General features: G+C 48.5%; 1 protein-coding gene across 2 annotated transcripts in view; it reads left to right on the top strand.

Annotated features, from left to right (window-relative positions):
- PTPRN2 (protein tyrosine phosphatase receptor type N2) overlaps positions 1–12,729 on the top strand; it is a 705,670-nt gene that overhangs the window by 439,646 nt on the left and 253,295 nt on the right. For both annotated transcript variants that reach the window (XM_084793869.1, XM_084793868.1), the window contains exon 12: positions 9,220–9,284. In XM_084793869.1, the coding sequence (XP_084649995.1) occupies positions 9,220–9,284 (65 nt within the window). The remainder of the gene's footprint in view (positions 1–9,219; positions 9,285–12,729) is intronic.

The following is a 12,729-nucleotide window of genomic DNA, read 5'->3' as shown; positions in this document are numbered from 1 at the left end:
TAACCTACATATATCCCAAGCACTTGACAATCTGATCCTCCTAGGGCGGCTTTGCTCCACCAACTCTCTCTGTCAACTGTCAGCTGTCAACCCTCAACTCTCAACTGTCAACCCCTGCAGGCTCCTCCCACCTCCTGTGGAAGTCCCGCCTTCCATTTCCTGTTCTTTTGCCCAGCTGATTGGCTAAGCAGCGCTTTAGTGACAACTACTACATCCACTCAAGGCATTCCTCTACAATTCCTCCTTTTAGTCTAATAAAAAGCCCCCCTTTACCTATACATTCATATTATTATACATATATAAAATATACATATATATACAATAAACTATATACAGCAAGAAGAACCCTGAAATTATAAAATTATATTAATGTTATACTTAATATATTAATGTTTTGATGCTTTCAAACCCATCAGAGACTTGAGAAGAAATAAAATTAATGACCTGAGTAAATGTGAAATGTAGGTTAGCAGTTTCCAAAATGAAAAAATATGACTGAGACACTTTGCTGCCTGAACAGTCACTCAAAACTTTCTAATACATTGGAGCATCATCTTCAGCCTTCTGGTTCAGTATATCTGACAGACATATTTGTGAAGCAGGGACTATTGAGGACTTGCTTACCCTGTCATGGCAGAGTTTGGCTGCCAACTCCACCTGCATCCAAGTTTGCCCATTTCAGGCAGAATTCTGTCTGTGGCAGAAAACAAGGATATTTTTGCTGAGTGGCTGGTTTGCCACACAAAGTCCTGTTCCAACACAGTCACACGGTGCTCTAGAAGCCACCACACTATTTTGGAGTGGGTATTAGGTCTAACCTTGGCTATCTAAAATGTGGCAACAGGGCAGACCTGAGCGAAAGCCAGCCTGCTGCTGCGCAGTGGCTGCCCTGTCTGTGGTGCCTGCTGAGGACATTTGAACAGAGCACAGCACCTGGCGGCTGTGAGCATGACTGAGGTGAGCAGAGTATTACAGAGGCTCAAGGCTCCCGACCTTCTGGAAAATGCCCATAGAGAGGATGAAGAATGGACTGATGTATCATTGTGGGCTTTGTTATTTTTTAAATCCCTTCATAGGGAATCTGGAAGAAACAAGCTGCACACGCCGGCTCCTGCACGCCGGCTCCTGCACGCCGGCTCTCCTTGGAGACCACACCCAGCCCTGCTGTAGTGTGAGCACTCTTTGGTCACTCTGTAGAAAAGGAGAGCAGAAAGGCTACTAGCCAGGGTGGTAAATCAGCCATCAAACTATGACTGGCTTCTCCTTGCCAGGACCAACATGTCCACAGGCACAGCCAGCCACTCAGCAGCCTTCATAACACACACACACACACACACACACACACACACACACACACACACCAGTGCATAGAGAATCCAAGACTTAATCAGAAAGGCAGGTTTTCAGGGAGGGGGGCATGGGATCCACCAGGGATCACAGAATACCTTGTCCACACTTCCTAGGAATAGGAGTATGGGGAGTGGGGAGCCCCCGCCCCACCAGGGACCTTTCCACAGGGACAAGGCCACACACAGCCCACAGGGAGTCGGCTTCACCTCGCCAGCTCTCCCAGCCCAGCTTGCCAGCGGAGGGACTCCATTAAGTTTTCTCCATTGTAATTCAGATTACAGAAGAGACTTCTGCACATTCTTTCAGGTTAAAATATCAGGGATAAAGAGGAGAGGCAAAAATTACTCCACTGTCGCTACGTGCTTAATTATATGGAATGCTGCATAAATTGTCAAGTGCAAAGAATTATTCTGATAAATTAAAATACTAATTAAATAGGCTATTGCAGAATTTTGAGAACATTACAGGGTTCCGCTCCTTCAGGTAATTTGCATATCCTTCATCTAGTGAATTTAATTTTAAAGGACTTCCTTTTTTTGTGTTTGGAAACCCTTTTTGTCTCGCATGAAGATAAAAAAAAAAAAGGCTTTCTGCTTTGCTATCTGCCTCGGTTGAGGCGGTTTATGTCACTGTCCCTGTGCTGGGCTGCCTCACTGGCTGCTGCTCTCAACATGCAAGCCCAGAGCTTAACTAAAACAAGGACTCAGGCTGAAACCTAAGCAAGACATTTCCAACAGTGGAGCAGCTGCGATGAAGGCGAGATCTGATTCCCACAGGTTGTGCCCTGACCTTTGCATATGCACCGTGGCAAGAGATTGCCCCCATGAACAAATTAATAAATAAATGTGATAATTTTTAAAACAAGCATAAATCATAAAAGTAAGCAGACAGGCTGAGGTGCTTAGGATAATAAATGCTGCACCGTAAGCATAGATGAGGGAAAGGCAAGCTCACCTAGCCTGTATGGTCTGCACCAACGAGAGCCTTCTGAGCACAGCCCAGGGAAACAAAACCAGGAGGGACAGATATGGCTGCGTGGCTGAAGCCAGAGGCGTGACACAGATCACCAAAGAGCTTGATCCCTGCCTGCTCCTCCTCCGCAGAGCTGGGGCAAGTGCGGGAAAATGGCTTCCAAATCCTGCTCTCCAGCTGCCTCTTTGTGAAGGGCAGCACGGGGCTTCCCGATGACGAGATGCTTCCTGAGGGAGCTGGAGAGCTGGGCTCCGATGCCCGATGCCCGATGCCCGATGCCCGATGCCCCGAGTGAGTGATTAGGCAGATGGCGGCATAAAGGACTAAACAGATAGGGGGCGCCACTGTGGTCTCCAGCACTCTCCGTGAAGCCTCTCCCACCCGGGGCTTGGGGATCAAGACTTAGGGGCTCCTGATGCTCTGGAGGAAAAGAAGATTCATTGGAATGTTGACCTAGGGCGACACTGCTAAGCAAAGACATGAGAGCCAAGAGCAGCAGGCACGTGGAAGACAGCAGCAGGCCCCTCCCGTGGGGTTGGTTTTGTACCTACCTACCGCTCTGACCTTACTGTTTGCTTGGTTGACTCTTTATGTGGAAACGAAGAAGGCTTACCCTTGGGGAGGCAGCCATCGTGGTGCATTCTGGGTAAAGAGCCTAGGAACGCTTCAGAGTAAATTGGGTAGATTCAGGCATCCTTCTCCAGCTGCGGGGAGAAGGGGAATCGCCCTCTCATGGGAAGGAGGATTGTTGTCCACTGTGTGCTAAGCCTGGGTCCCTACACAAACTTCACAGCCATTCACAGAGTGAACGCTGAGGAGACTGAGGCATTACAGCTAAACAACATGTTAGGGACTACAAACTGATATTCAGGGCTCCCTGATCCAAAGGTGGGGTACGAGAAAACCTGGGCCCTCGCTTAGTAATGACTCAGAGTAGAAAGCAAAGCAGTTTTGTCTTATGACTTTGCAGGACTGGACATGAGCCCAGAGCGGTGAGGCACTGTGACTGAAGACAGAGAACAGACCTTCCAACCCCAGCCCCTTCCCCCCTTCCCGCTGTGGTTACCAGGAAGGCTGGACCTTACATGTCAGCTAAGACGGATCTTTCCCTCTGATGCTTAACGTTCGTTTCTCTGTTTCGTAGCAAACAACATCTGTAGGTTCAACTCCATATGCTGCCGTTTGATTATTTTAAAGCTTATCGGGAACATAGCCATGTCATCTCCGCAGGTCTCTAGGTAAACTTGCCTGTTAGTGACTTTCTACTCTAAACCTTTGCTTAGGGTGTAGGTAGCTGGACCCACAGGCGGGGGGACAGGGGTCCCGTGTTTTCTGTTCACCTGTAGCTGGCCCTGTAAGCTGTGCATCTGAATGGACTTTGTTTTGAATTTTTTGAAGGTTATGAGATGGGGGATCCTCCCTCTACTGAGAGCCGAGCCATGGTAGATGGAGGCTGGACACCCACCAAGCATGCGTGTGGCCGACTCTGGTTTAGGGCGCGTGTCTTGGGAAGTGCCTTAGCTGGGGCCTTAAGACAGGACATGGCAAGATGCTAGTAGAAGGATGGGGAGGCTCTGCCAGAGATGCCAAGTACTAGAAAGCATTCTAGATAAACCCTGTGTCCTGTGTGGATGAAAACAGAGGCCGGTCAGCAGTGCAACAGTAACCCTGGCTGGTGACCAAGCAGACCGCAACTGTTCCAGGCCAGCTGGGCCACTAATCATTGGTAAAGGGGGTTCAGATGTGACAGTCAAGACAGCAGCATACATGAGATTCCACAAAGTGCTCGGCTGCCCTGGTGGGACAGAGGGCTGTGCAGCTATCCAAAGATAACCCATCTTTCCAGTCCATAAGGCTTTGAACTGAATCTATCTGCTGAAAAGGTCAAAACCTCGTCCTCAGGTGACCTCAGGGCACTTCTGAAAAACAAGACTCTGCTTGGTCACGAAAGTCTCCCCAGACCCCTCTACCAGGAGCTTCCCTCTCCTACTGGAGCCCTGCCCCTTCCACTTGGTAGCCCCACCCTGTCTACCACATGGCCCCGCCCCTCCACTTGGTAGCCCCACCCCTTCTACCACATGGCCCCACCCCCTCTACTTGGTAGCCCCTCCCTTTCTACCACATGGCCCCACCCTTACACTTTGTGGCCCTTACCTTCTACCTGGTGCCCTATCTGGGACCCTACCCCCCTCTACCTGATACTCCACTCCCTCCGCAGGGCTCCCCACCTGGCCCAGGCTTTAACAACTGACTATCTAACTGCTCCCTGCTTTCCCCCCAAATTTTGATGGAGGATCCCTTACTTAACACTTCTTTCCAGTCTCAATGTCAGACCTTTAGCATGGATTGTGCCTTCCACACATTGTCAGGGCAGGTCTCAGACTCCTGGGTTTCCAGAGTGGCCACGCTCAGAAAATCAATGGCTTAGGTAGGCCAGCGAGGGATTGTCACAGACCCTACGGGCAGAGGCCTTGAGTGACAGTGGCTCATGGGCCAGAGCTCAGAGACACAGCCTCCCCCCCCCACCCCCAACCCCTACCGTTTATGGATACAGAAGGGAGCCTGCAGTCCAGGTGGCTTCAATGTAAACAGTGAACAGGGCCCTGCCTTGGTGCTCAGCCGAAGCGAGTGCTTGGAGGGCACTTTGTTGCTGTTTATTTGCTTTATTGTTTAGAACCCACCATGTATTTGGTTAGTTTGAGAAGGAACCAGGTCCTTGCTTCCCTCTATTTTTTTTTTTTTTTTTTTTTAGACAGGAGGCCCAGGCTGGCCTCAAGTTTGCTGTGTAGCCCAGGATGACCACCAGAACTTCTGACCCTCCTGCTTCCACCCAGCACTTGCTGCATGAGAGGCAAGCACTCTGCCACCTGCATGGCATCCCGGCCTGCTCTGTACCTTTAGAAACCCACCTGTGCTTTGGTGGCCAGACCTGGTTCACTCACCCGCCACTGGTGTTGAACTGGCCAAACTGTTACTCATAAAGGCCAGCGGGGCAGGAGGTGTGCCCAGGATACAGCAGTGTGCTGGTCGGGCAACTGGAAACATACCGAGCTCAGTGTGGCAAAGCAGGGGCCCTGCCCCGTGGAGTCCGAGCACACGTGCTCATGCCCTGAAAATGCTCTGCTGAGCAGCGGTGTGCTAGACAGCGAGAGGCCAGTGCTGCTGATGAAGCCATGGCAATGCTTTGTAACTGCCTGTGGATGTTCCTGTTGTTGATTGGACTTGTGCAGGCCTATTTACCAACCTCCCCTCCCCCCACCCCGCCCCGTGTACATCAAACAGAAATGTCCACAGTGGGCAAGCTGAAGACTCCCTGAGGTGCTGTCACACCTAGAGCTCTCACTCGAGAGCTTTTATCTGTGGTTTCCCAGGACGACGTCTCCAGTCCTCAGGGGTGATGGGGGCCCACTTTTTACAGCCTTACAGGCCATCCCTATCGTCTAGGAGGTCAGCAGCCAGCGCCCTCCAGAAGTCTGAAGGAATTGCTTTCCAGCCTGGATTATTCCTGTGACTGAGCCCTCCCTGGGGCAGCCATCCAGATCTCTCAGTGCTGCCTTTCCGTACCAAGGTGACACCAAGCAGCCACAGACACACTGCCCACAGGCCTGAGATGCTTTCCCACCTTTTTGGAACAGCCTGCTGACACCGGATTAGCTTATTCAACTTAATTATGTATTGGCCAGCTGTGTTTTGGGTTTTGTTTTGTTTTTTTTAATTAATTAATTTATTTATTTTTATGTTTTTTAATTGAAAAATAAAATCATTCATATTACATCTCAATTGCTATCCCATCCCGTGCATCCTCCCATTCCTCCCTCCTTCCCTCCCGCTTTCACCCCATTCCCCTTCCCTATGACTGTGACTGATGGGGACCTACTCCCCTTGAATATGATGCTAGGTTATCAAGTTTCTTCTTGGTAGTCTGCTATCCTTCCTCTAAGTGCCATCGGGCCTCCCCATCAAGGGGACATGGCCAAATAAGGGGCACCAGAGTTTGTGTAAAAGCCAGTCCCCAGTCTCCACTTAACTGTTGAGAATGTTCTGTCCCTTGGCTAGATCTGGATAGGGGTTGATAATGACTGCACATATTGTCCTTGGTTGGTGCCATATATCGAGCAGAACCCCTGGACCCAGATCTGCCCATCACAGTGTTCTTCTTGTAGGTTTCTAGGACCCTCTGGATCCATCTATTTCCCTATCTCCTATATTTCTCCCACCTTAGGATGTCCTCACCACTATCCCATTTTCCTGGTAAGTGAAAACTTTCATGAGACATGTCCCTTGGCCTAGTATAAGTGAGTATATACTACTTGAGTCTCTCTGCTTCTGGGTTAGCTCACTCATTATGATCATTTCTAGTTCAATCCATTTGTCCACAAATTTTGGGAATTCCTTGTTTTTAATAGCTGAGTAGTATCCCATAGTATAAATGTACCACAGTTTCTTTATCCATTCTTCTACTGAGGGACATTTAGGCTATTTCCATGTTCTGGCTATTATGAATAAGGCTGCTATGAACATGGTTGAGCATATGTGCCTGTTGTATGCTGGAACATCTTCTGGGTATACTCCAAGGAGTGGAATAGCTGGGTCTTGAGGAAGCCCTATTCCTAGTTTCCTGAGATAGCGCCAGATAGCTTTCCAAAGTGGCTGCACAAGACTGCATTCCCACCAGCAATGAAGGAGTGTTCCTCTTTCTCCACATCCTCGCCAACATGTGGTGTCGCTTGAATTTTTTATTTTGGCCATTCTGATGGGAGTAAGACGGAATCTCAGAGTTGTTTTGATTTGCATTTCTCTCATGACTAAAGATGTTGAGCATTTCTTTAAGTGTTTCTCAACCATTTGATATTCCTCTGTTGAGAATTCTCTGTTTAATTCTGAGCCCCATTTCTCAATCGGATTATTTGGTTTGGTTGTGTTTAATTTCTTTAGTTCTTTCTTTATTTTGGATATTAGACGTCAGATGTAGGGTTGGTAAAGATCTTTTCCCAGTCTGTAGGCTGTCGCTTTGTTCTGTTGACAGTGTCTCCTGCCTTACAGAAGCTTCTCAGCCTCATGAGGTCCCATTTATTAATTGTTGACATTAAGGCCTGGGCTGTTGGTGTTCTGTTCAGGAAGTTGTCTCCTGTAACAATGTGTTCCAGGTTCTTCCCCACTTTTTCTTCTAACTGATTTAGTGTCTCTGGTTTTATGTTGAGGTCTTTAATCTACTTGGACTTGAATTTTGTATGTGGTGACAAATATGGGTCCAATTGCATTTTTCTATATGTAGACATCCAGTTAGACCAGTACCATTTGTTGAAGATGCTATCCTTTTTCCATTGAATAGAGTTGGCTTCTTTGTCAAAAATCAAGTGACCATATGTGTGTAGATTCATTTCTGGGTCTTCGATTCGATTCCGTTGATCAACCAGCCTATTGCTGTGCCAGTATCATGCCGTTTTAATTACTGTTGCTCTATAGTACAGCTTGAGATCAGGAATGGAGATTCCTCCAGAGGATCTTTTATTGTATAGGGTTATTTTTCTAGCCGTGTTTTTATAAGAATCTCTAAGTCTGAAATCTCTGCTCTATAGCAAGAACTGGAGTGTTGATGGGCTCTGCCTTCAGGTCCCTGGTCTGCCTATTTAGAGAGTTGCTCTTAGCACAATCCAAATAGCCACCAGGCAGTACAAGAGATTATGAAAACCAATCACGTTATTCCTCAAGGAGCAGTCTCTTGCCACCAAGTTCTAAACCTGTGCCCTCACTTGCCTCCTCCACCCTGCGTCTCCCCACCACCTGGAGGTGCCCTAAAGCCCGCCAGCCTTATCCTGGATTGCTTTATGGCCACCTTGCTCTTTCAGCACAGTGGTACTTACCAATGTGTAAAAACTAATGTCCGTTTGTTAAAGGGGGAATTCTTTTTCTGTAAGACAACCGAAAGTCCCTGGAGGTAGAGAAGGGAGGCAGGCTGTAATGAGATATCATTTGTATCCCTGTAAAATACATGATTTCACTACCCAGGCCTCACGCAGGTGTGTCACAGGGAGAGGTGAGCACGATCCCTCTTTTCTTGCCATCTCCGTAGTAATCACAATGGCAGTGCCCTCTTCTTTCATGGGGTTTTCAGTAAAAATCTGGGTTTTCTTTGTTTTTTTTTTGTGTGTGTGTGTGTGTGTGTGTTTTTTCTGTTTTTTTTTTTCTTTTCTGGTTTTTATTACCAAAACGACAGGATATTTATTCTACTGAATTATAAGCCGAGGTCAATTGCCTTGTGACACATTTCCTCCCTGGGAAGTGCGGGCAGCTGGGTCTGCTGCCCTGGCATTAGGGAGACAACGGGCTAAGGCTTCATTTGCATCTGCTAATTGTTTCCCAAGCTCATTTCTTCTGGCATGGTATCAAATGCAATTTGTTCTCTGAAAGTCTTCCTCATGTGAAGTCAGGAGCAGACGAGGATGGGCTTTTACAGGAGCAGAATTACCACGGATGCCTTTGACAGGGGCGTGGATTAAAAGGGAGTGAGATAACTTGTGGGCCCGGTTATGTGAGCCACGGACAGCTTTTCCCAAGTGCACGCAGAAACTGGCTAGCAAGCTGCCGCTTCTCAACGGGCAAACACATGTGCATATATAGAACACGACACCATTTTAAATTAAGAGTTTACAGCCAGCAAAGTGTGTTAACTTACAATTTCCCATCAATCTTCGGTGACCTAGCAGCGCGCGCTGAGGCAGGCTGGTGGCCCTGGGACACAGGGTTCCACATGCCCATTTCCCACCTGTGGCTCATCATATTGCCCTGTTACGTCAGGCTGCCCAAGCAGTTGTTTGAGGGACAATTTGTCAATAGATAATCCTCTCTAATGCCCCACCCCTCTCCATGCTGACCTTCTGACTTTTCCCCCCACAGCTGACAACAAAGAACAGCTGGAGAAGACATCTGGACTGACAATCCTTCAAAGTGGGATCCGCCCGGTGAGTAGTGTGATGGCGAACGCCGTCACGCCTCGCGTCACGGTGCTCCCCTAGGTCTGGCTCACTGTGTGCTTATTCCCAGTGGTGTTTTGTCAGCTCAGCTGGTGGGAGGTCAGTCCTCCCAATGTGTTTGGGTGCTGACGAACAGTGTAGGCAAAGTGACTGCTTATGTGGCCTTTGAAACCATATTTTGGTGTCACCCACAAAGAAAAATCTGACACACTTTAGCAAAACGGACGAATCTGGAAAAGATGACTTATAATAGCTAAGTTATTGAAAACAGTAAGTTCAGGGTTTTATTCTTTCCGTGGGAATTCGGTGCCTTTGTTAAATACGCTTGTTTAAACAAAGGCGCAGGCTTATGAATGTGTCCATAAAGTGATCTGATGCTGTCACGCTCTTTGGTGTCTGGCCATCGCCTACTTGCTACCAGATCGGCATGTCTTCTCGGTGCTTGCTGGTGGCTGCCGTCTTGGCCGAGTGACAGTGTAATGAAGTGTACATGTAACAGTGGCTGAGGCTCCTCCTGGGAGCTGCGTGTAGCCACTCATAAGTCAGCGTGGACCAAAGCCAATCTGTGCTCTCATGTCTGAAATTTCAGATTTCACAGTGCTTGCCATTACAGGTAATTAAGTATTAAGGAGTGCTTGTTTGTAAGTGTTCCCTGCTACACGCTGGCGTGATCTTGCGGAGCCACTTGGAGTCTCACGGCTTCATTGGGAAAGCTCTCACTCTGCAGCCAGGTCTTTGGCTCCAGGAGCCAGGAGCTGCTTAATTGGTGGCTGTTCTCAGAGGCCTGGGCGCCCAGGTAGCTCGTGAGAGGGCTTGAGTGCCTGGGGCATCTTAGTTATTGACAGCGAAGTGTGGGGGGTGAGTCTATAAGTGATGGAAACTTCTCAACAGACATTCTAAGAGCTTGACAAATGTCACTCTTCTCCGTGTGTTCTTGAGGCCAGGGTGGGTGACCCATGCTGGATTAACAGAGGAGGTGACAGCTGAGGACACTTCGGGGGGTTGCTGTCTCTTTAGTAGCCAGTGAAGTGGAAGAAAGAAGCCAAATGTATTGGGGGCTTCTAGAACGTTCCAGAACCACCTATGTCTAAGTGAGGGGCAATGGCCATGCCAGAGAGAAACAACGCAGTGTGGAGACTGGACAGTGGGCATTTAGATGTCTCCAGGTGGGGACAAGCTCGTATGTTGGCCTGTTTCCAGGTCAGTCTATATCCTGGGAGCAATGGTGGCAACCAGCCATTCAAAGCAGCCCAGATTCAGGCTGCAGCCGTTGGTGTGACCTGGTTTCAGAAGGTCTGGGAAGTGTGGATTGAGTGTGTAGGCCACTCAGGAAGCTGGCAGCAGGTGGGTGATAAGACCTGGATTCATGTGGGAGATGACACTGTGACTCGCGTGCTTATTATTGTGGCGTGTCCTCCAGTTGCTCCAGGACAGCCAGGATGTAGGGTGGGCCAACCCCGCTGACCAAGCTAGGCCTGGCTCTCAAGCACCTCCCAAGCTGTGTTTGGCTTCTCTCATAAGGCCAATGTGTTCACACACACACAGCCTTAGGGCTTGAGGAGAGGTTCTGCAGTGGTCTGCTCAGAATGCCACTGCTCCCCCAGGAGTGGGGGGGTTGAAGAGCTGTGTCTTTACCCGCCCCCCCAATGGCCCACCTTACTCAACCTTTCAGCCTGTGACCTCCAGACTTTCCTTCTGCAAGGCATCCTGGTGTTCTCCCCTTACTGCCTGTGTTCCTCTTGCTAAATGTCTACTTCCTTTCGGCATGATGGCTTCCTTGAGCCTTTCTTCTTACCTAATGGCTCCATGTCCTGAACTGTAGCATAGGTCAGTCAGTGTGCACCTCATGGCTCCGTGTCCTGAACTGTAGCATAGGTCAGTCAGTGTGCACCTCATGGCTCCATGTCCTGAACTGTAGCATAGGTCAGTCAGTGTGCACCTCATGGCTCCATGTCCTGAACCGTAGCATAGGTCAGTCAGTGTGCACCTCATGGCTCCGTGTCCTGTACTGTAGCATAGGTCAGTCAGTGTGCACCTCATGGCTCCATGTCCTGTACCGTAGCATAGGTCAGTCAGTGTGCACCTCATGGCTCCGTGTCCTGTACAGTAGCATAGGTCAGTCAGTGTCTACCTTGGAAGACTCTGCGTTTTCTGGGATGGTAGATATAAATTGCCTGGAATAGCATTTTGTGTCTCTGCCTCATGTGCTAGGTCCTTCCAATCCATCATTTGCTGCTCCAAGCTTGACCTCAGCTTGGTCTCTCAGCGCTATGCTGTGAGGCCTCTCCTCACGTGACCTGCAAGTCCCTCTTTCTTCATCACTAGCATGCTATACTAAACTAGGGACTATATTTTCTTTAGGTTACCCCTCCTCTTTTTAATGTAGAAAATGGCGTATTTTGAAATGGATCTATGCTGTCTCCTGCGTTCCTTCTGTGATTTATGCCTCTTTTATCTTTTTAATTATCTTAAGCCTAATTATTCTATAATTTTATCTATATTATCTTACTCTCCTCAAATCTAAGGTTTCTATGCCACTGCATTGTCACACCCACAGACTCCTTTCATGGTGGCTTGCTCTTCTTGTGTGGCTTATGGTGGTTTTCGTTTTGTTTTGCTTATATATATATATATATATGTGTGTGTGTGTGTGTGTGTGTGTGTGTGTGTGTGCGCGCGCGCATATATATGTATGTTTGTTTAATTGTGACTTTATCTTAAGCAAAAATAACTATTGATTTTTTATGTGAGTTTCTTTCTTAGTTTTGATTTTTTTTTTTCAGGTTTAAGTTTGTTTGTTTTTAAGAGAACGTCTCACTCTGTAGCTCAGGCAAGCCTGTCTAAGTAGTCTTCCCTTCTCAGCCTCCCACATGTGGGCATGCTAAGCCGCCATACCTGTCTTCTGTGCAAGGAGTTTTACGCTTCCCGTCCATGCCCACGGATCCCCTTCTAAGTTAGCTTCCGGCCTTGAGGCTTGGGGCTAGCTTTCATCCTCCTCCCCACCCTCAGCGGGCATGGCTGGTACCTGCTCCCCGTCCCCACGTGAGGAGGCTCCTGAGGGTTGTGAGTCTCAGCTTTCCCACCTCCTCAAGGCCATATGTGATGTCTATAAATGAAGAAACCCAAACACCCTGATCTCTAAGGCTGGCCTTGGCTCCTGGACATGACCTGACTTTGGTCTCTCCTGATCCTGGGCATCTTCCTTCTGGTGTTCCATGGTGTGTGGATTTTAAGCAATTTTTGTGCCCAGGTGGTAAGAGAACCCCCCCACCCCCGCCTTGCACCAGGTTAGTGGCCCACTCACACGCCACTCCAAAGTCCGTTCTGAATCACCTACCATGCACTTGGCACGTCTTCACAACTGAAAGCACAGGAGCAAGCAGGACAGATAAATTTCTGTCCTCTTCTCCTCTCCAGGAAGGTGGAAACCCGG

This window comes from Acomys minous, assembly GCF_964271855.1.
Source record: "Acomys minous genome assembly, chromosome: 8".
NCBI lineage: Eukaryota > Metazoa > Chordata > Mammalia > Rodentia > Muridae > Acomys > Acomys minous.
This window is presented reverse-complemented; position numbering and strand designations above follow the sequence as displayed.